We start from the raw sequence: 22,053 nt of genomic DNA, 5'->3' as shown, positions 1-22,053 counted from the left end.
GGGGGCGGGGGGTAGCGACGGCTGGCGGCGCGACGGGGGCGGGGGGACGGGGGGTAGTACCGTGGACGGGGGGTGCGCGCTAACGGGGCGCGGCTACGGAAGGGGGGACCGCGCGCGGACGGAGGACGACGGGGGGGAGACGGCGCGGCCGCGACGACGGGTCAGCTACGGCGGAAGGGGGGCGGGCACGATGACGGGGGTAAGGGGGGGGGGCTACGACGACGGGAAGGGCGTACGGGTACGCTACTAGGTACGCTGTTACGCGCGACGCGGAGAGGACGGGTCTGGGAGGCGGGCGACGGCGTTGTCGTGAACGGGGGTACGACGGGGCCTGGAGCGGTGGCGCGAGTGACGGGGACGGACGGCGTACGTTACGGCGGGGTGACTGGGACCGGCACGGGGGGTGGAACGGGGTGGCCTGAGGGGCGACGGGTAAAAACGACGCGACGGCTGGACGGTTGGGGCGGCGACGGGGTGGGCGGGGGGGGGGGGGCGCGACGGGGGACGGGGCGACGCGGGGACGGGCTGACGGCTAACGGGGTGTACGGCCGGGAAACGGCGGGCACGGGGGCGGGGGGGGGGGGGGGGACGAATACGGGGGGGGGGCAAAGACTACGGGGGGCGGCCGGAGGGCGTCGGCGGGCGGGGGGGCGGGGGCGGGTACGAAGGCACGACGGGGACGACGGTACGGGGTGGGCGGGCACGTACGGGGAACGCGTGGGGCGACGGGGGGGGGCCGCCCCGAGCGGTCCGTCTTAGGGTTCCGCTGTTGGGGCCTACGTACGCAACAGGCTACGCGGGGGACGGGTCCACGGTGACGGCGAACGGGGTCGTGTATTCGCGACCCGGGTGGCCTGTCGTCCGGCCGGTACTCGTCCTCCTCCGGGGGACGGTGAACGGTCCGGTGCGACGGGACGACGACGGTGGACTGGGGGTACGGACGGACTGTGAGACGCTTCGGGCAGCTACGTCGCTAGACGGCTGGGTACGGACTGACGGGTGGGACGGAGGGAAGCCGGGACGGGGACGTGAGGGAGGGGGGGCTACGGAGAACGCGGCTACGTGTACGGGTGGTGGGCGCATCACGCGAGGCGGACGGGGGACGGGGCGCTGGGGTACGCGCGGGGGGCGGGGACGCGAACGCGGGGGGGCGCGGGGGGGGGTGGAACGGCACGGACCGTACGCGTCGCGACGGCGAACGGGCACGGCGCGCGAACCGTTTACGCCGGGGGGACGGGCGACGGGGACGTGCGGCGGTACGCTACAGCTACGCGCACGGGGGCGGCGGCGGACGTGGACGCCACGGGGACGCGGGGCGTACGCCGGCAACACGGAACGGCGCGACGCGCGGGGGGACGGCGGGGGGTGGGTAACGGAACGAGGGCGGCGGTGGAACGCGGGCGGGATCGACGACGTCTGCTCGACGGCGCGATCGCGGCGGACGGCGCATTCTTACAACGGGCGTACGGGGAACGGGGGGACGGGGGGGCGCGGGACGAGGGGTACGGACGGACGGACGGCGGTGGCACTACGGACGGGCGACGCGCACGCGGAGACGTGATACGGGCGAGTACTGGACGGGGACGGGGACGCGGGCGAACGTGGGGCGACCGTGTACGCGGCTACGCTATCTGCACGCGACGGGAAAACGGCTACGGGGGACGGAACGACGGACGCAGGGCACTGCACGGGACGGGGCACCGGGGGGGGGACGGGCACGGATAACGCGGTGTGGGAGGGGTAACGGGGGGGACGCGGGGGGGGGGGCTGTACGGACGGGAACGTACGACGCGCGGGGGTAAACGGGGGGTTGGGAACGGAACTCTGCTGGCGGGGGTGCACGACCGGACGACTACTGTACCGAAACGGCGTAACTGCACGGTGTTGGGGTCAAACGCGGGTGTGGTGGGAGTGATGGGTGTACGCGGACCCCGGGGGTGCGGGGGGAACGGCTACTCAGAGACGACGGGGAACGTACGGGGAGGGGGGGACTTGGGTTTAAAAAACGGGCACGGGGCACGTACGACGGCATGCACTCGGCACGACGTGAGACGGGGGCTGGGGGCACGACGGGGGTGACGACTGTGCGCTCGGGCGCGAGGGGCGGGACGCGTCGAGGGGTGGCGCGGGGTCACCGTCCCTCGTGCGGTCCGTTCTGGCCGCACTTTGTAATCCTTCCTTTTCCTTCCTGGCACGCTTTGCTGGGATCCGCTAAACGCTCGCGGGGCGCACCTGGACACGGGGGTGACGACTGCGACGACCCGGTACAGTACATACGGTTTGCCGGGGGGAGGACGACGACGGGAGGGGGGGTGTACGGCGGGGACTTGGTGGGGCGGCGGGGGCGGGGGGCGGGGGACTGCGTGTGCTGGGACGGGGCGGGGTCGCGCGGTGACGGTGACTCTGCTGCACAGTGTACGGCCTGCACTGCGGACGGCTGGACGTACTGTGGGTGACCTGGCGCGTCGTCCTGCGGCCGGAGCTTGGGGTCACGACGTGAAGCGGCGTACGTGACGGGGGAACGGTACGTCTGCTACGACGGACGGGCTCGACGTGACGGGGCACTGGAAGACGCACGGGGACGTGGTGGGGCGGGGTCGGGGGCGCGTACTGGAGCTACGGGCGCTGGGGGGGGATACGGGGGCGGGGCGGGCACGGTGGACGGGACGGTGACGGACGGGTACGTGGGACGACGGGCGCGCGAGGGACGGGGGACGGGCGCGGGGAGAGACGCGACGGGCTGAACGGCGCGGGTTAACGGCGTACGGGTACGACGGGCTGGCGACGGACGGGGCGCGACGGGGGGCTGGACGGCGGGGGCGGGGACGGACGGGGGCGGCGGGACGCGGGAGGAGGTCTGGTACGCGGGGGGGCGGCTCGGGGACGACGACGGGGGACTACTGCGGGGGCTGTAGCGTTGGCTACGCGGCGGCAGTTGGGGGGGCGGGGGGGGCACTGGGGTACGGGACGACTGTGGGGAGGAAACGGGTGGACGGACGGGGCCGGGGAGGGACGAACGGGGACGCGGTGGGTACGACGGGCGTCGGAACGTGGGGGGGGCGGGGGGCAGCGACGCGCACGCGTGTACGATACGGCGGACGGGTCGGGCGGGGCGCGGGACGAGACTTTGCGCTGGCGCTAGGCGGACTGGGGCGTACGCGGTGGGGGGTACGGTGTACGCGCCTAACCGACGGCCGCTACGTACGGGTCGGGAGGGGGGGGCATCGGTACGGGCGGGGGGGGCGGAACGTACGCGCGTGGGCGGCGCGGGTGAACGGCGACGTGGGTCTACGCTACGGGGGCTGGCTGGGGGGGCGGGGGGGGAACAAAACTGGAACGGCGTACGGGGCGCCTGGAGCGCGGGGGGGGGACGGACGGGGCGGGGGCTACGTACGGGGGGCGCGGGGAACGGGCACACTTGAGCGGACGCGGAGGCGGGGGCCGGGGCGGACGCGCGGCGTAGCGGTGGGGGGGCGATACGGGGGGGTGAGCTACGGGGGGGGGTGGCGGCGGGGACGCGACGACACTTCCTACGTGGGCGTCTCCGTCCGGGGAACGGGACGGCGCACCGGGGGGCGACGTTTACTGCCGTACGGACAGGCGACGCCTACGGTAACGTGGACCGGTACGGGGCGGACTAACTGTGGGTTCAGCTACGGGTGGGGCGACGGGGACGGCTACGGGGGGGACGCGCTGGTCGACGGGGCTGGGGTGATACCGGGGGACGGTCTACGCGGGGGGGGGGGCGACGCTAGGCGGGGGGCGAGTGACGGGCGCGGGGGGGGACGCTGGCTGGGGGACGGGTAACTGGCGGGGGCTCCGCTACGAGCAGGTAGGGGGGGGGGGGGGGACGGTGGGTGCGGCCTGGGGAACGGTTACGCGAGGGCGGGACGACGGTGTACGGGACGGACGAGGGGCGCGACGGGCGTGGGGGGGGGTGTGCTATACGGGAGGTTCGGGGGGGGACGGTACGGACGGGTCGGCGGACGGCGACGTAGGGTGTGGGGCGGCGGCTGGTGGACGCTCATTGGGGGGGACTGCGAGCGCTGTCGGCCGGGGCTACGGCGGCTGCTAACGGCTGGGCGACGGGTTCGGACGGCTACGGGGGTACTGGGGGCGACGGGGCCGACGGGTTGGACGGGGGGACGGCGCGGTACGGACGGACGACGGAGTACGACGGGGGCGGACGACGCGGGCGAGGACGCGATCGGGGGAGGGCGGCTCGTACGCTGGTCTAACGCGGCAGACTACGGATCCGGTGGGGGCGACGGCGGGACGGGGGGGGGAGATTACGCGTGTGCGGGACGGGGGGGGGCTACGGCTCGACGGCGACGTACGCTGGGTAGCGCGGTACGGACGCTGGGGGCAACGGACGGGGACACGAGCGAGGGGTGGGCGGGGGGCGGTACGGCGTACGCGGCTGGCGGGAGACGTACTCGGGACGGGGCGAACCTACGGGGGGGGGCGCGGACGTACGGGGGGGGGCTCACGCGACGGGGGACGCGGGGACGTACGGGGCGGGGGCAGGTGGAACGGCATGGGGGCTGGGACGGTGCCGGGCCGAGCGACGGGCGGGGCTGATGATGGGGCGGGACGAGCGGGGGGGCGACCACTACGGCGACGCGGGGGACACGGGGGGGCGCCGGCGGGCGGGGAAACGACCGTGGGACGGACGCGCGACGTACGGGGCTAGGTTCTGCTTACGGTGCGCTAGGCTCGGGTGTACGGGAACGGACGGGGGGGGCGCGGGCGGACGGTACGGGGCTACGGGGACGGTCTGCTACGGCTGCGGGACCGACGGGGTCGTACGGACGCCGGGACGCGGACGGACGGGGGGTACGGGCTACGGTAACGCTACGTCTGCTACGGACGCGCGAGGTACGGCGCACGGGGACGCCGCTTAACGACGGGGGTTGGGGGGACGTGACGGAACGGGCGACACGCTGACGGGCTACGGCGACGTGACTACGTACGTACGCCGGGGGACGGCGGGGGGGGGGGTGCTCTGCGCGGGGCTGGCGGCTCGACGGGGGGGGGGGCGGGGTGCGGTGCACGACGGGGCGACGCGACGCTACGGGCTACGGGCGGGGCTGTGACGAACGCGTACGGGGGGACGGACTGGGACTGGGGGCGGGACGGGACGGGATGTGGGTAACGGGGTAGGGGGGTGCGCGTGCGGAGCTTATCGTACGAGGGACGTGGCGGCGACGGACGGACGGTGGGACGACGGGGGGCGACGGGGCCGGACGACGGGGCTTATAAACATTCTGCTACCGGGGCTTACGGCGCGTGCGGGGGGGCCTTTGGTACGGGGACGGGGGGTGTGACGACGACGGGGCGGGCTGGGACCGGACGAGGGGACGCGCGGGGGGGGGGACGGCCGGTGCTCCGTGGACGCGGCGCACGGTACGGCTTACTACGGGGGGACGGGGGCGGGGGAGTGGCCGGTGCGGGGCGTGGGGGACGGGGAGGGAACCGGTACTCGCCGACGACGGGGGGACGGGGGCGAGCGGCGACGGGGGCGCGCGGGGCGAGTGGGGTTTACGTACGGGCGGCGGAACGGGGCGACGCGGGGTCCGGGCGCTAGGGGCACAAGGGCGTGACGGCACGCACGTACGACGCCGACGACGGGGGGGGGCTAGGTGGGGGGCGGGGGGAGGAGCGGGCGGCGGGGACGGGAGGACAATCGCGACGGGGGGCGACGGTGGCGCGGGCGGGGCGCGGGCGGGCGGGCGGAGGGGGGACGCGGGCGTCGCGTGCACGGGCGCGGGACGCTGTCGGGCGGTACGGGTACGGACGGACGCTGCGGCGGGGTGGGGACGGGGCTCGCGGGGGGGGCTACGTACGGCGGGGGGGGGCGGGACGGGGGGGGGGGAGCACGCCTGCTACGACTGGGGGGGGGGGACGGACGCGAAACGGGGTACGGGGACGTACGGCGGGAACGGCGTTACGCGCACGGGGCACGCTATTCTAGCGTACGGTGTGGGCGGCTGGCCGGCGGGTACCGGTGGGGTACGGCGCGACGCGGCGGGGACGGGACGGGCGCGGGGGGGCTCGGGTACGCTGCTACGGACGGCGAGGGCGTGGACGACGAAAAACGGCCCATGCACGACCGCGCGCGGCACGGGGGCCGACGCGGGCGCGGGTACGGGGGTTGGGATCTGCACGCCGGGGGTGTGGAGACGGGGGAACGCGTACGCGCTCGGGACGATTACGGGCAAGGAGGGGCCTATCTTGGGGCGGATTACGGGGGGGGGGCGGGGGAACGGTCTGGTACGGCCCGGGGGGATTAAGGAGCGGTACGGCATACGGGCGACCGCTACGTACGGCTACGTGGGAGGGGGGCGTCGCGTGGGGGGGCGGCGGGCGGGTTATTACGGGACGCGGGACGCGTGCCGGGTACGCGCTTGGTCGGGGGGGGGCGCGTGCGACGACGCGGGACGGCTACGGGGGGTACGGCGGGGGAGCGCTGCGGGGGCGCGGGACGACGGCGGGATCGCGCGGTGGGCGGGGATCGGCGCGAACCACCCGGCCGGGGGGGGGGGGCAGGCTGGGGGGCGGCTGGTCTGCAACGCTCGACGAACGGCGCGGGCTACGGCTACGGATACGAACGGGCGGGGCGGGACGAGGGTGGTACGGCGGGCGTGGCGCGTGGCGCGGGGGGTTCGGGGACATACCCGGGGCTGGGCGGGGGCTCGGGCCGGACGCGGGGGGGCCTATATTTCACGCGACGGGGGTTTCTGCTACGGGCTGTACGGCTGGGACGCGCGGGTAGGGGGGGGGGGGGGGCCAAGACGACGACGCGGGACGCTAACGGGACGGACGGGGGGCGGTACGCGGCTGGAGGGGGCCGGGGGACGGCGGGGCACGACGGGGGCGGTGCGCTAACGAGCTACGGGTGACGGGCGACGGGACGTGGGGGCGGGAGACGAGCGGACGGGGGTGCGGGGGGGCGGGGGGGGGACGGGGGCGCACGGGTACGGGGGAGCGGGGCGACGGCTATCTACGGGGGGGGGGGGGCTACTGGTGTACGGGGGAATCGGGGGCGGCGGGGGGAGGGACGAACCCTGTGACGGGGGTACCGCCGGGGGGGGGCTTGGGGGGGGGGCGGGACGGGACTGGGGGACGACGGGGGCGGCGACGGACGGGGGGGCCGGGGCGGGGGCGGACGCCGCGAGGGGGGGCGACGGGCGGGACGCGGTCTGACGGGTACGGGGGGGCCGGGGACGCTGCGTAGCGGGACGGGGGTACGGGCGTACGGTACTGGGGACGCGTACGGCCAACGGGGTGGGGAACGGGGGGGGGGGGAACGGGACGGGCAGGGGGTGGCTGGGAACGACGGGGCGGCGGTTTCTGCTACTCCGCGGACGCCATCACGGGGTGGCGAGGGGACGACGTGCGAGCTGGGGGTGGACGCACGCGCGGCGCCGGGGACGGTACGCGGACGCTACGGGAAGACGGGGCGACGACGGGGGGGGACGTGTCCGGGGGGAAACGGTACGGTACGGGGTACGGTAACGCGGACGGTCGGCGCGGGGTACGTAGTGAACGGCGGCGCGCGGCTGTGGGGGACGGACCGGTCGGGGCTCCGGGACGGCTGGCGCGCGGGCCCGGGGACGACGGGACGGACCGGGGACGGTACGACGGGACGACGCGTCGGTCGGGGGCGGGCCTACGGGGTGGGGGGGGACGGCTTACGTACGGGCGGCGCGGGCTGGGGGCTGTACTCGATGTGTTACCCAGTGTGGGACGGCTGGCGGGTTATACGGGCTGCAAACGGGACGGGGGGTACGCTTACTCTACGACGGGTACGGGCAGCGGTACGGTACGCGGGCGGTTGGGGGATCGTACGACGCGTCGGGGTGGGGGGGGGGTAACGGGCTGCGGGGACGGGGGGCACGGGGACGAGGGGTGGTGGTACGAACGGGCGTGACGTCTGCTACGGGGGTGGGCGCGGAGGCGGCACTGGGGGACGACGGGGGAAGCGGCCGCGGGGCTACGGGGTACGTGGTCCGGGCATCGACGGGGCGGGGCGTACGACGAGGGGGGGGCGGGGAACGGGGGGGAGAGACGGGGGGGTTGGTAGGGCCGGGCCGGACGTACTGGCGACGGTCCGGGCGATAACGAGCCCGGGAGGACGCACGGAGGAACGACAAACGGGGCGTACTGTGGGACGGGGGGCGCGGGGGGTGTGGACGGGCGGTAACGAGGGGGGGGGGCTGCGACGGGCGGACGGATACGGGGGCTACGGGCGGGCGACGACGGGGCACGGTGGGGGGTACGACGGACGGGACGGGTACGGGGGGGGGGATCTGCTACTGGACGGGACGGTGGGGGCCGGCTACGCGTTCTGCTACGGGGCCGGACGGGGGGCTAGACGACGCGGGACGGGGGCGGGCGGGGCTCGGACGACTCCTAGAAGGGAGGGCTGACGACGGGGGGAAAACGCGGCCGCTCGCTACGCGGACGACGGGCGGGACTGGGACGCGGGGGAGGGATACGGGGGCTTGCGGGGCGGGGGGGACGGGGTCTACGGGCGCGAGGGGTGCGGCGGTACGGGAACGGTACGGGACGGGCGGGGGTGGCGCCACGGACGCGACGACGGGTACGGGCGGAGGGGGGGTGCACGAAACGCGCGGGTCGGCCGGCGTTTACGAAAACGGGGGCGGCACGGACGACGGGGCCGCGACGGAGGGGGCGTACGGGGTGGGCTGGGGAGGCACGCTACGGGGAGGGGGCACGGGGCGCGGGGGCGGGGTACCCGGGGACGGCGTGCGGGGGACGGGGCGGAGACGAGGGACGGGACGGATGGGGGCGGGGCGGGCGGGGGGGGGGTTCTGCTAACGGGCGGGGGGGCTCTACGACGGCGCGAGACGGGCGGGGTACGACGGGGCGGGCCGGGTCAGTGCCTGGCATACGGGGGGCTACGGAGGGCGACGGGTGACTCGGGCTAGGGGGGGCCGGGGGCGGCGGGGGAGGTACGGGGGGCGAGTACTGCGAGGGGGGGTCGGGGGGGCGTTACGGGACGACACGGGGCGCCGACGCGGGGGAAGAGGTAACGGGACGGGTACGTGGGGTGTAAAACGGACGCGGGGGCCTGGGCGGATTGGAGTGAATCTGACGGGCGGTTCTACTGCGGAGATGGTGTGTGGGGGTGGCGGGCATGGGTGGGGACGGGGGCTAGGGAACTCTCGGAACAGGCTCAACGCGCGCCGAACGGACGCGTACGGGCGACGGCGCGACGCGCTGGGATGGAAGAGGGGCGAGGGCGACTGGGGCTCGGGACGACGGGTGGGTGAACGGGCGACGGGACGTGCTACTGCGGTACTCACGACGGGGGGGGGGGGACGAACGGGGGTGCGGGGACGGAGGCTGGAGGGGACGACGGGGGGGTCGGGCGTGCGGGCACGGTACGCAGGGGCTCCGCACGCTCGACGACGACGTCGCACTGGGGGCGGGACGGCGGGCACGACGGGTACGGCGCGCTACGCCTGGGGCAGGGGGCGTGGACGGCGGCGGTACGGGGGGACGCGGTACGCGCTGGTACGCAACGTACGGCGCGACGCACGACGGGGCGGTTCACGCGCCGCTAGGCGCCGCTACGTACGGCCACGGGTCGGGGGGGCACGACGGGAGGCGGACGAGGGGGACGCTACGGACGGGACGGAGACGGCGCGGGTCGCTTGGGTGGCTACGACGGGTACTGCGGGGGGACGCTGTGGGAGGGACGTAGCACGGCGGGAGGGGGCACGGGGGGGGGGGCTGCGACGGCGGGGCGGGGGTGGGGGTACGTACGGGGGGGCCGCTACTGCACGTACGACGCTGCGGGGCGAACGGACGGAACGGGGGGGGGGGGGCGAGGACGGGACGCTTTACGACGGGCGGAGGGAACCCGAACCGGGATGGGCGGGGGGGGGGTACGGGCGGTCGGACGGGACGGACGGCGGGGTACGGGGGGGGGGTGCGGGGGCGGCGGCTGCTGGGGGACTACGGGGGGGCTGGGGCGACGGGGGGCGCGCCGGGACGGACGGGTGCAGGGGGGGGACGGCTGTGACGACGGGCTACGTCTGCTACTGTGCGGGGGCTACGCGGGGGGTACGGCGGGAGCAAGGGGCCAGCGTACGCGTACGACACGACGGGGGGGACGCTTAGCGGTTCGTACGCGGGGCGGACGGGGGGAACGGCATTCGGGGGGGGGACGCCACGCGGGGGGCGGGCGAGCGTACGCGAACGGGGACGGGGCGCGGGACGGGACGTGGGACGGTGGTACGGGGGGGGGGGCGCGGTACTGGGGACGGGGGCGGCATGCGGGGCGTGCGGGGACGGGCGGACGGGGGGTACGGGGGGGCTACGACGGGCGGTGGCACGGGGCCGGCGCTGCTACGGACGGGGGAACGGGACGGGATGCGGCTACGGAGGGAGGGGAGCGGTGTCGGGAAGGGGGGGGGGGGACGGGGGGCGACGGGCCTGGGCACGCTGCGGACGCCGGACGTGCGGGGGGCGCAACGGTAACGCGGCGGGGACCGTACGGACGGCTCTACGGGGGACGGGGTGGGACGGCGGGACGGGGGCGCGGCAACGGGACGACGGGTACGGGGCGGCTCGGCCGCGGGGGGGCTACGCGGACGGGAACGGCGACGTACGACGAACGGGGAGGGACGTACGGGGCGGTTACGGGGCGGCGGGTACGAGGCGGTAAATACTGACGGCGGGGTACGAAACACGGCGCTGGCGCGCACGACGGGCGACACGCGGGCACGGGCGGCGGAACGGCTCCGCGGGGGGGCGGACGCGGGGCGACGGACGGGGGGACGGGGGGGGGACGCGGGCGGACGTGGGGGGGCGACGCGGCTCCGGCTACGGTACGGTACGGGCTGTGGCGGCGGGAGTACCACGTGGGGGACGCCGGGGTACGGGTGGGGAACGGACTCGCGCGGGGGGGCGGGAACGGGGGCGGCGCTCGGGACGGGGGACGGGCGGATGACGCACGCTGCGTTGGGGGGCGCTCCGACGTGCTGACGTACGCGGGACGGGCGAGTAAACGGGGCCAGACGACTTGCGAACCCTGAAAAACGGGACGGCGGACGGGACGGTACGCGGTACGGGGGAGGCGAACGGGACGGGGCGCGTGGGGGGACGGGGTAAAAACCGCCGGGGGCGGATATTTTTACGGGACGACGGTACGATGGGGGGCACGAGACGGGGGCTCCTGGGCGGGGGCAAGCACTACGGGGCGGGTTAACGGGGGGGGTGTGGTGAACGTGGGCGGGGGGGGAAAAAACTGGGACGGGGTACGACGGGGGAGCGGGCACGGGTACAGAACGCGGGGGGACGGCTGGTACGGACGAACGGGACGGGGGCGGGGACGGGCGACGGGCAACGGGCCGGAGGGGGGGGGTTCGGACGCCGTCCGGGGGGGCGGGGACGGCTACGGACGGGTAACTGGGAAAACGAGTGCGACGGTGCTGGACGGCGCGACGGCGGGGCCCGGCTTTGTTCGACGGGTGGGGCGGGGGGGACGGGGGGCCTACGCTTTTCTGGGGGGGGGGACGTTACGAGGGGGGGGGTACGCGGGGGCGGAACTTACGGGGGTGGAGGGGCGGGCGGGAACGGGTCGGACGGGGGACGCTCGGAACGCGGCGGACGGCGATCGGTGCGGGGCCGGTACGGGGGGCAACGGGGGGTGGTGGTGTCAGGCGGGCGCGGGGGCGGGGTGGGGGGTACGCTACGGGGCTACGGCTAACGGATAGCGTGGCTGTGGGGCTGGACGCGGACGGGAACGGGTGTACGGGGCGGGCTCTTGGTGGGGGGGGGGGCGGGTCTGCTACGCGACACGGGGGCTCGGCTGGAGGGGGCGCACGGGAACGGACGGGGGGGGCGCGGAGGGGGGCGGGGCGTGGGGGGGGGGGGACGCAGGGACAGCTGGCGCCGGTGACTACGACGGCGGGGGGGACGGGGAGGACGGGGGGCGGACCGTACGGTCGCTGGCTCGAACGGGAGGGGGGAGCCGGTGGACGACGGTACGGGGGGGGGGGCTGGCGGGGCGACGCGGGCGCCCCCCCTTTTTGGGTTAACCGGCGGACGGGCTAGGTGGCTACGTGGACGACGAGGGTGGGGGCGGGGGAGCACGTACGACGGGGACGGGACTTTACGAACGGGACGGGGTACGGGGGCGGGCACGGCGCGAGGGGGGGGGGGGACGACGGACGGCGGCGGCGTCTGGTGCTGGGGGGCGACGGTATACTGCTACGGGGGCGTAACGGGGGGCGGGGGGGACTGTCGACGGGAGCACGCTGCTACGGACGCGCGATGGCGAATACGTGGACGCGGCGCTGTGCGTGACGGGACGGTGGCAACGGGGGGCGGGGGGGCGGCTTTACGAGATCGCGCTGTCTGCTAACGGGCTGCGGCGCACGGCGACGCTTAGGGCATACGGGGGGGGAACGAGAAACCGGGGCTAGGTGGGGACGCGTCTTACGGGGGTGACTGGCTACGGCAGGGGTGGGACGGGCGAACGACTGGTACGGACGCGGTACCGGGAACGGGTGGGGTGGGGGCTACGGTACGGGGGGACGGGCGCGGGGCGGTACGGGCGACGGACGTTGGGGGGGGGGGATGAGCGACGGAGGGCGGGGAGGGCTACGTACTGGCGGACGGCGTCCAAACGTACTGGGCTGACGTCGACGGGGAACGGGACGGGTATCGGGCGCGGCGTGGACCTACGGGGCGCAGCGGGGTTCTGCAACGGACCGGTGTGCTCCGTGTACGGGGGGTAGACACGAGGCCGGGGGGACGGTGGTGCTACGACGGTGGGGGGTGGAGCGCCGGGTCTTAACACGGGGGGCCTAACGGCGGTACGGGGCGTGGAACGTCGGTGACGGCGACGGCGGTCGCGGGGGTGAATACACGGGACGGGGGGTACGGAGACGGTACGCCTCGGGGGGGGGGGGGGGCTACGCCTGAACGGGGACGTTTAGTGCGGCGGCGCGCGACGGCGGGCGGGCGGTGTACGTGGTGGCGGGGCGGGGTGGGGGTGGGCTCGGACTTGGACTGCCTGTTACGGGGAACGGAGACGTCTACGGACAGAACGTGTGAGGGACGGGTTAACGCGGTGGTACGGCTAGGCTTCGACGGCGACGGGCGAACGGTACGGCGCGGCGGCGGCGTACGGGGGCGGGACGCGATCGGGGTGAACGGGACGGGGGGCGTTGGGGCGCGGGTACGGGGGTGGGGTGGGGGGCATATAACGGGGGCTCAGTACGTACGGTACTGGGACGAGGGCGGGGCGGACGACGGGGGGCGGCACGCGGGCGGGGGTCACGGCGGGGGGGCGAACGGGACGGCACGGGGGGGTGGTGGGGGGCAGACGGGGTGCTGCGACCGGCGGTGTTTAGTGAACGGGGGGGACGTGTCGCGGGGGGGGTCTGGGACGGGCGGTCGCACGGGTCGGGCGCGCTACGGGGGGCTGCGCGGGGGGACACGACGCGACGGGTTCTCAGCTACGCGGGTACGGGGCGTTTACGGCGGGGCGGGGACGTCGCTACGGGCAAGGGGGGGACGGCGACTGGCTTCGGGACGGTGGTTACGGGTGGACGCGCTGGCGGGCCGGCCGGCGTACGCACGGGCTCGGGGCGCACGGGTAAGGTCTCTTGGCGACGGGCCGGTCGGGGTAGCGGGGATACGACGGGCTTACGGGACGCGAACGGGGGTACGTTGACTAGGACGCTGGGACGGGGGGGGGCGGACGGGACGAGGCGACGCGGGGCGCGTGGGGCTGGGCGGGGCCGGGCGCTACGGGGGACGGCTTCGGGGCACGACCGGACGGAGACGCAACGGGGTGGACGGGGGGGGACGGGCGCGGACGGGCTGAGCGGAGGGGGACGGCGCGCGCGTCGCGGACCAACGCGGACGCGACGGCGGTACGGCTACGGGACGCGCTGGCTACGGGTCGACGCGGGATTCGCGGCGGGACGGTAACGACGGGCCCGGGGTACGGGGCGACGGGTGGACTCGACGGGTACGGAACGTGGGGGGGGTGGTGGCGGGGCCGACGGGGGGGACGCAAAGATGAACGACGTGGCGGGCGGGGACGACGCGTACGCGGGCTTACGGGCGCGTCGGGGGGACGTGGGCACGGCGCTAAACGACGGACGGCTACGGGGGAACGAGCTACGACTGGGGGGGCCTGGGGAACGGGGGGGGCGGGGGGACGGGGGACGGGTTGTAACGGGGACGGGGGTACGCTGGGGGCCGATGACGTACGATACGAACGACGGGGGGTTTTGACTTCGGACGGGACGGTATACCGGTCGCCGCCGACGGGGAGGCCGGGCTGGCAACGCGGTACGCGGCGACGGACGCGCGCTACGAATGCGGGGGGGGGGCGGCCGTGTTACGCGGGGCTACGGGGACGTAGGACGGGGGCGCGGACGCGGAACGCGAGATACGGCGGTAGCGGGTACGGGCCATGCCAACGGGGGCGAGGACGGCGCGGGGGGGGGGCGGTACGGGGACGGGGTCGTGGGCCGGAGGGGGCGTCGGGACTTCGGGTACGGGACGCTTGCATGGGGGGGAACGGGGGCGGGGGGGAGGGAGGCAGGTACGGGCTAAACGGGCGGTTCGGGGCACGGCGGGGGGGGGTGTGGACGGCTGCTACGTTCGGACGTGCGGCTGTACGGGCGCCGACGGGTGGTGTGCGGACAGGACGGGTGTGAACGGGGTGACGTACTGGTTGTCTTACTGGGACCTTCCTTACTCGGCACCTCGGCACCGGTTGAGTACGGGGGGGTGGCCGCCGCAGTATGTGGCAGCAGCTACGACGCGGGACGGCTGGACGCTGCGCGACGCGTACGGTGCGGGGTACGCCGCTACGGGGGGGGGCGGACGGGTCGGTACCCCTACTTAATGCGGAGTACGGTACGTGCTGCACTTCAACGGTGGGGCCGGGACTCGGACGACGGGTGGGTGAGACGCGGCCGGTGAACGCGCGGGGGTTACGGGGTGGGGTACGGACAGGGACGACGGAACGCGTCTTGGGGCGGGACGGGAAGGGACGGGTCGACGCGCTGACCAGGCTACGGATGTGCGGGCGGCCGGGGGGGCGGGGGGGAACGGGGCGACGACGCGGGACGGGCGGGGGGGACGGGGTGACGGGGGACGGACGGCTGTACGAGGTCGGCGGAGGCGCTGCGCTACGACGGGCGACGGCTGCGAAATGGACTTGAGACTTGACAGGGACGGGCGGGACGGGGACGACGACGGGGCGGGACGGGGCGACCGTACGGGGGGGTACGGGGGGCGTACTGAGGGGCCCGCGGTTACGAACGCGCCCGGGGTACGAACGGGCGGGGACGGGCGTCTGCTTCGGGAGACGGCTGGAGGCACGGGCGCGGGCGCGGGGGCGGCGCGAATACGGACGCGGGGGCGGGCTCTACGGGTACGGGCACGGACGTAACAGGGGGGACGCACGCTGAACGCGGACCGGCGGCTCGGGGTGGCGTACGGGCGGTGCGGACGGTCGGGCGGTGTACAGGGGGGACGGGCGCGGGGTGACGAGCGGCTCGACGGGTCGGCGGGGCGCGCGTGCTACGGGGAGACGTCTGGGGGCGGCGGGCGGCGCGGACGGGAGACGCGGGGTCGACGGGGACGCGGGGAGTTTTCGCGGGCGCTGGACGGGGACGGCTGTACGGCGACGGGGGCGACGCGCGGTGACCGCTAAACAGGGTATATACGCGGTCGGGGGGGGTACGGGGCGGGCTCGGGAGCTACGGGGGGGGACCGACGACGGGGGGGTACGACTGGGCCTACGCTTGACGGACGCGAACGGGGGGACAACGACGGACGGGAGGGGCGGGTGGAACGGCTGCTACGTACGGGGGCCGTACGGGTGCGGGGGGGGCGAGGGACGTTTACGGAGGGGAGCGACGGGGCGGGGACGGGGGACGACGGCTTTTTGGGCGCACGTACGCGCGGACGGGGTCTGGGGGGCACGGGGGGACGTGAGGGCTGGAACGTGACGGGGACGACCGGCACGGGGCGGACGGGACGGCGCGGCTGGCTATGGGGGGGGGGTGCGGGACGGTGCGTTACGGCGAACTGGGGCGGGGGCGCGCGACGCGCGGATACGGCGTACGTGACGGTGGGGTACTGGTCACGAACCCGGAAAACGGGACCGGGGCGGGGGCTCGCGGGTGGGGGCGGACGCGTACGGCCGGACGGGGGTGGGGGCCGGTCTGTGCGGCGCGGGATGGGGACGGCTTGGCTGGGCGGGGGGACGGTGGGGGAACGGGGGTACGCGGGGGGGACGTAAGTGGGGGAGGGAAGAGAAGGTAGGGGTAGGCGAGAGACGCGGGGGACCGACGGTACGGACGGGGGGGGGGGTACAGACGCACGACGCACGGTAACGACGCGCGGGCGTGCGTACAAACGGGCGGAGGGCCCGACGGCGTTTGCACGCGGACGGCGGACGCGCTGCGACGGACGGACGTACGACGGACGGCACTAAACGGGGGGGGGAGGAGGTGGTTGGACCGGTGAAAACGTGGTGTGCTAACGGGGTACTGTACTTACGGGGCGCGCGCGGGGTGGCATGGGGGGGTGGGGACGGGGGGACGGTACGCGCGGCGGGACGGGGGCGTGACGGACGGACGGGCGGTGGGTCACGGGGGACGGACGGCGTGGGGGGCGGGGGCGACGGAAGACCTTGCCTACGGGACGGTGGCTGCGGGGGGGCGCGGGGGGACGGGGCGGGGGGCGGGGTACGGCGGACGGCAGTGCGCTTTACGGGGCTACGCTTAACGGGTGGCGGAGGGGCGTGCTGTGGCACGGCTCGGCTAACGGCGACGGGGTGAAACGGCGCGGGGGGGCGCGCGGGGGCACGGGGGTAACTGGGGTACAGAGGGGGGGGGCGAACGATACGACGGGAGACGCAGCGGCGGCTCACGCGTCGACGCGCGGGTCGCGCATTCTCGGAGGCGCGTAGATACTCTGGCTTTACGGCGGGGACGTACGTACGGGTTTCGGAGGCGCCACGGCGGGGCGGGGGGAGGAGCTACGGGTCGGGGAACGCGGGGGGTGTTATTTACGGCTGGATGACGCGGTCGTGGGTACGGAGTGGGTGCGGGAGTGGAACGGGCGGGGTCGGGGGGGGGGGGGGGGGTGGGGGTGGGCATTCAACGGCGGGCTCAACGGTTACGGGGGACGACTGGAACGCGGCACCTCGGCGCGGGGCGTCGGGGGGGGCCCCTACCGCGCGGGTGACTGGGACTGGTACGGCAAGGGCGGGGGGCGGGACGTCTGCTACGGTCCGCGGACGCGCGGGCGGCGGGCGGGGTACGGGTGGGGTCGGAGCGTACGGGCGCGGGAGCACGGACGGGCACTGCTGGGGGTGGGGGGGGCGACGGGTGGAGCGGGCGGTGGGGGGCTTGGGGTACGGGGGACGGGCACTCCGGGACTACGGGGTACGGGACGGTGTCTGGCACTGGGCACGCCGGCGCAGCGGGGGACCGGGCGAGGGCAGGGTGCTCCTAACGCGGGGGCACGGGCTGAACGGGGCAGCTACACGCTGGGGTTACGGGGGGGACGGACGCACGGCGTTACGCGGGCGGGGCGTACGGGGCGGCGGGCTTAACGCGACGCTACTGGGACGCGGGGGACGACGGACGACGGGGTGGTGGGGGTCTACGCTACGACTTGGCGGCGCGGAGGCTGGGGACGGCGGGGGGGGGGGCGCGGGGGGGGAGGTGGACGCGGGGGCCGGACGGACGGCGCGGGTGCGCACGCTGGGTCGGTCTGGGGGGGGGACGGCGGCGACTAGCTACGTGGACGGGACGGGCAGGCGGTGGGAACGGGGGGGCGGGCTACGCGCGGGACGACGTACGGCGGTTACGCGGGGGGTGGGGAACGCGGGACGGGGGGCGAGTGGGAAGGCGTGCGTACGGGCGCCTTAACCCTGGACGGAGGGGTACGTGCTATAAATAGGCGGCTACGTCGTCGGGGCATGAGACGACGGGGACTTGGGGCCTACGGGACAGGATTCGGTTTGGAGATACGGGGACGGACACGCTGACGGGCGGGGCGGTTGGGGGCGGGGTACGCGAGGGCGCGCGCGCTATCGGGGGGGGGCGATAGACGAGGGGGGGGGCTCAGGGGGGGGCGACGCCTTGGGGGGTTTATAACGCACGCGGGGCGGGGGTGTGCGGGCACTGGTACGGGGGGGGATTGGTAACGTAAAGGCAACGGACGTGCGGGGCGGGGGTGGCGGACAAACTACTGCGGAGTACGGGGACACGCGCGGGTCGCGGACGAGCTCGCGCTTGTGTACGGCAGCGACGGGGCTCTGGCCTGGGACGCACGAACACGCGGGGCGGCGGCTGGGGGGGGCGTGTTTTCCTGGGTGGGGTGGGGGACTGCGCTGGCGGGGGGACGACACGACGACGTGGGGTACGGCTAACGGGCTCCTGGTGCGTACGCGCGGGGACGGGGGCAGTGAGACGGGGGGGGGACCTCGCGCTGGGGGCGCTAGAACGCGCCTTGAAACATAACGGTCGGGGACGGTGGCGTGGGAGCGCGAAGGAGAGGAGCCGGGGCTGCGGGGACGGACAGCACGAGGTACGGAGCGTACGACGACTGGGGTACGGGGCGGGAGCAACGCGGTTGGGGGGGTCAAGACGCCACTGGGGGGGGCGGGTGGGCGGACCCCGTCCGGGTGAGGGGTGGGACTTTGGGGGTAACGCGGACGTCGGGGCGGGGGTACGACGGGCGACGGGAGGGCGATACGTGGGTGGCAGCGCTCTACGGGCCCCGTGGGCGGCGGGGCACGCGGGGCAATAGAGGGCGTGGGGTCTGCCTACGCTATACGGCGCACTGGCGGTGCGGCACGGGACGGGGAGCGGGGGGCGCTTGGGGCTACACGAGCTGGAGTACTCGACGGGGAATACGGGTGAGGGACGAGGGTGGCCTGCGCACGTACGTACGACACACGGGTGACTTGTTGGGGCGGCCAGGGGGGGGGGGGGACGGGGGTCGCGGCGGGGCGCGGCTACGACGGGGGGTGCACGCGACGCACGGGTACGCCCGGAGGGGTACGGGGGCGGGGGGAACGCGTCGCGCGGGGGCGTCCAAGCGCGGGGGGGGCTGGCTACTGGGGCGGCTAGAGCTACGGGCTGCGACGGCCGCGGCCGCTTTAGGGTACCTCCTGAGGGGGGGACGAGGGGGGTTGGGGCTCTTAGGACGGCGCTTGCGTGACTTATCGACGGCGGGGGGGGACTGGTCGGGGGACTGTCACGGCGACGGGGGCGGGACGCGCGGGGGCTGTACGACGCGGGCGGCGGGTGGGGGGGGGGCCGGGGGTTTTGTACGGGGGGGCTACGGGGCTGTCTGTCCGGGGTGGAGGTACTCGGAGACGGTTGGACGCGGCGACGCGCAACGGCTAGTCTGACGTGGGGGCACGCTACGGCGGGGGGGGGCATTGCGGGGGGCGTCGGGCGGGGGGGCGGGCGGCGGGGCCGGACGCGTTGGGGACGCTTGGGTATCGCGGGGGCGGGGCGCGCACGCGGGAGGGACGACGGCTTATGGGGTGCGGGGGGGCTAACTCGGCGAGGGGGCGGGCGCAACGGGCTGCGGGTGGGCTCGGGTAGACGCTTGACTCTGGCGAGACGGGGGTCGGACGCGCGACGCGGCGGCGGGACGGTACGCGTTGGACGCGGTCGGTGAACGGGGGTTTCGGCTTGCGGCGCGGACGACGTGGCGCGCTTTCACTAGCGGGGGCTGTGGGCCGTGGGGACGCGACGCTCGTGCGGGGGGGGCGGGGGGCGTTGGGGGGATACGGGGGACGCCGCTGCGCTAACGACGGGCTTGGGGGCGTCTTTGGCGCGGGCTCGGCTCGGTACCGGGGGGCGGGTGGCGACCGCTCACAATCTGCCTACGTGACTGTACGGCCTGCACGGAGGACGCGGGGCCTAACGGCGCTTCAACTGGGGTAGGCGCGGGGGGGGGACGGGCAGGGGTCGCAACGTGCGGGCAGAACGGGGACGACGGGTACGGGGGGACGCTGCGACGTACTACGGCGCGGGACGGGGGGGTGGGGAACGCGGGGGGACGAAGCGGACGACGGACTAGACGCCCGCTCACGGGGGGGGGCGGGCGGCCGGCACGTCCGGCGCGGCCGCGGGGCGTAACGGGGGTTACGCCTTCGCGGACGCTAGACTGGTGGGTGGGCGGGGGCGGCGGCGGCGGTAACGGGGACGGTACGGGGGCTCCGGGACGCGTAACGGCTGGGGGACGTACGCGGCGTACGCATACTCGGCTCCAGGTGGTTGGGGCACTACGGTGGCGGGTGGGGAGGGGACGGTGACAGCGCGCTCGGGCATTTAACTGGGGGGGTGGTACGGGCAATCGACGCCTGCGGGGTGCTCCTCCACCACCGGGGGGGCTTGCGGTACGGGGCGGGGGAACGGGCGCGCATGTACGGTACGGGGGATGACAACGGGATGCATTGGGGGGGGCGGCGCCGGAACTGCGGGGGACGGGCGGGCGGTGCGGCGGGAACGCGGCGTCAGCGCTACTGAGACAGGGGGCTACGCTGGCACGTACGGGTACGCGACGGGGGGGGGGGTGTCGGGCGGGGGGTTGGCGGACGGGGTGGCGGGGGCGTGGACGCGTGCGGGAGACGGGGGGACGGGGCGTACGGACGGCGGCGGCAGCGGCGACGTACGGAGCGGGGCGGGTGCATCCGGGGGGCGCGGCTGGGCGCCTCCTTGGCGCGCGGGAGTCTGAGCGGCGGACGCGGGGCGTGAGGACGTGTGGCTGGCGGGGGAGCTCGCTCATGGGGGGGGGGGAGCGGCGGGCTACGGCGACGGCGAGGGGGGGACTCGACGGGGGCGCGAGGACGCGACGCGGGCAGGGCGACGAACGCGGTGCTCGGGGGGGGGGCTCTCGCGCGAAGACGACGGCTGCGGGGGGCGGGCGGGGCACGGCTGTCGACGGCGTCTGCTACGGGCTTACGTGACGCGCGGGGGGAAAGGGGGGCTACGGGGGGTACAGTCACGGACGGGGGCTAGCGCGCGGGGGACGGGGTACTCTGGCGGGGCTACGGGGGGGAACGCTGGGCCTATACGGCTTAGTCTCCGGTTTAACGGGGGGCTCGGCGCGCGCGGGACGGGGGCGACGCGTGTGGGGGACGACGCGGTGACGGCAGATGGGGGACGCTTAAAACGGGTCGGGGCATCTGCTATTTTATAACGGCGGGTACGACGGACGGGGGGGGACGACATGGGGGGGGGCCTTTACGTGGGGGCGTGTACGCTCTTGCGGACGTGACTGCGGGGGGACGGCGGGGTGTCTCGCGGCGGGGCGGACAGGACGGGCGGTGGGGACAGGGGGCTCCGGGTGACGGGGTACGAGACGGGGGGGCTGGGGGGTACGCGGCCTTTGGCACACTTGTGGACGGGCTACGGGGACGGGGCGGTGTGACGGGGGCTATGGCTGGGGCGGCTGCCTCTGCATGCCGCGGCCGCGGGGGGAAGGGGCCGAGGGGAGACGACTGCAGTCTATTAAACTTCCTTTGAGACCCTGCCAGACTGACAACAGCTGGAAGGAATTAGCAGTTTGGGTCCACCAGCTCCTCTCCTTGCTTTCACCCTTCCCCAGAAAACCCAGCTTGAGGCCGCAGGCTTCGGCAGCATCACTTTTTCCCACTCCTTGGCATCCAGCAGGACCTGGTTGGAGCTGATTCCTGCTTTGATCCTGAATCTGCCAGAAACGTGAGCGTCTGCTGCAGGAAGAGTCCTGCTCCGTGCGCTGCCACAGCCACCCCGCTGGGGTTTGATTGTTTTGTGTCCTAGAGGATTGGGTCCAAGGACACAACGGCACCTTGAGGTGGCTTCAAGCCATCTCACACCTCCCAGCTTCCTGCAGAGGACACAACGCTGTCAAGGAAGGAAATAAATACCCCAGCTGCCAGCTGCTGCTGCTCCGGGCAGCACAGATGCCCTGCAAGATGCAGGAGAGAATTGCTGGCCGGTGAAACGCCACCAGCTGCCAGGAAACCTGTGC

General features: G+C 75.1%; 5 protein-coding genes across 5 annotated transcripts; 4 read left to right on the top strand and 1 right to left on the bottom strand.

Moving 5' to 3' along the window:
* Positions 1-2,030: 2,030 nt before the first annotated feature.
* On the top strand, positions 2,031-4,581 carry LOC128980496 (uncharacterized). Its single transcript, XM_054398967.1, has 4 exons — positions 2,031-2,278; positions 2,483-2,680; positions 2,916-3,803; positions 3,915-4,581. The coding sequence occupies exons 1-4, from the start codon at positions 2,031-2,033 to the stop codon at positions 4,579-4,581; spliced, it is 2,001 nt and encodes a 666-aa protein (XP_054254942.1).
* A 564-nt stretch (positions 4,582-5,145) lies between these two features.
* LOC128980495 (uncharacterized) lies at positions 5,146-6,888 on the top strand. Its single transcript, XM_054398964.1, has 2 exons — positions 5,146-5,159; positions 5,472-6,888. The coding sequence occupies exons 1-2, from the start codon at positions 5,146-5,148 to the stop codon at positions 6,886-6,888; spliced, it is 1,431 nt and encodes a 476-aa protein (XP_054254939.1).
* Positions 6,889-9,141: 2,253 nt separating this feature from the next.
* Positions 9,142-10,152, top strand: LOC128980494 (uncharacterized). Its single transcript, XM_054398963.1, has one exon. It carries the CDS (start codon positions 9,142-9,144, stop codon positions 10,150-10,152), a length of 1,011 nt encoding a protein of 336 aa, XP_054254938.1.
* On the bottom strand, positions 10,149-13,243 carry LOC128980493 (basic proline-rich protein-like). The gene is made up of 7 exons (XM_054398962.1): positions 13,152-13,243; positions 12,859-13,054; positions 12,537-12,739; positions 12,381-12,422; positions 12,153-12,332; positions 11,588-11,763; positions 10,149-11,428 (listed from the first exon to the last, which is right to left on the bottom strand). The coding sequence occupies exons 1-7, from the start codon at positions 13,241-13,243 to the stop codon at positions 10,149-10,151; spliced, it is 2,169 nt and encodes a 722-aa protein (XP_054254937.1).
* A 3,847-nt stretch (positions 13,244-17,090) lies between these two features.
* Positions 17,091-17,948, top strand: LOC128980491 (uncharacterized). Its single transcript, XM_054398961.1, has one exon. The coding sequence runs from the start codon at positions 17,091-17,093 to the stop codon at positions 17,946-17,948; it is 858 nt and encodes a 285-aa protein (XP_054254936.1).
* Positions 17,949-22,053: the final 4,105 nt, after the last annotated feature.

Source organism: Indicator indicator, unplaced genomic scaffold, assembly GCF_027791375.1.
Source record: "Indicator indicator isolate 239-I01 unplaced genomic scaffold, UM_Iind_1.1 iindUn_scaffold_214, whole genome shotgun sequence".
In the NCBI taxonomy this organism is placed as follows: domain Eukaryota; kingdom Metazoa; phylum Chordata; class Aves; order Piciformes; family Indicatoridae; genus Indicator; species Indicator indicator.
Note: the sequence above shows the minus strand (reverse complement) of the source record. Positions and strands in the feature narration are given on the sequence as shown.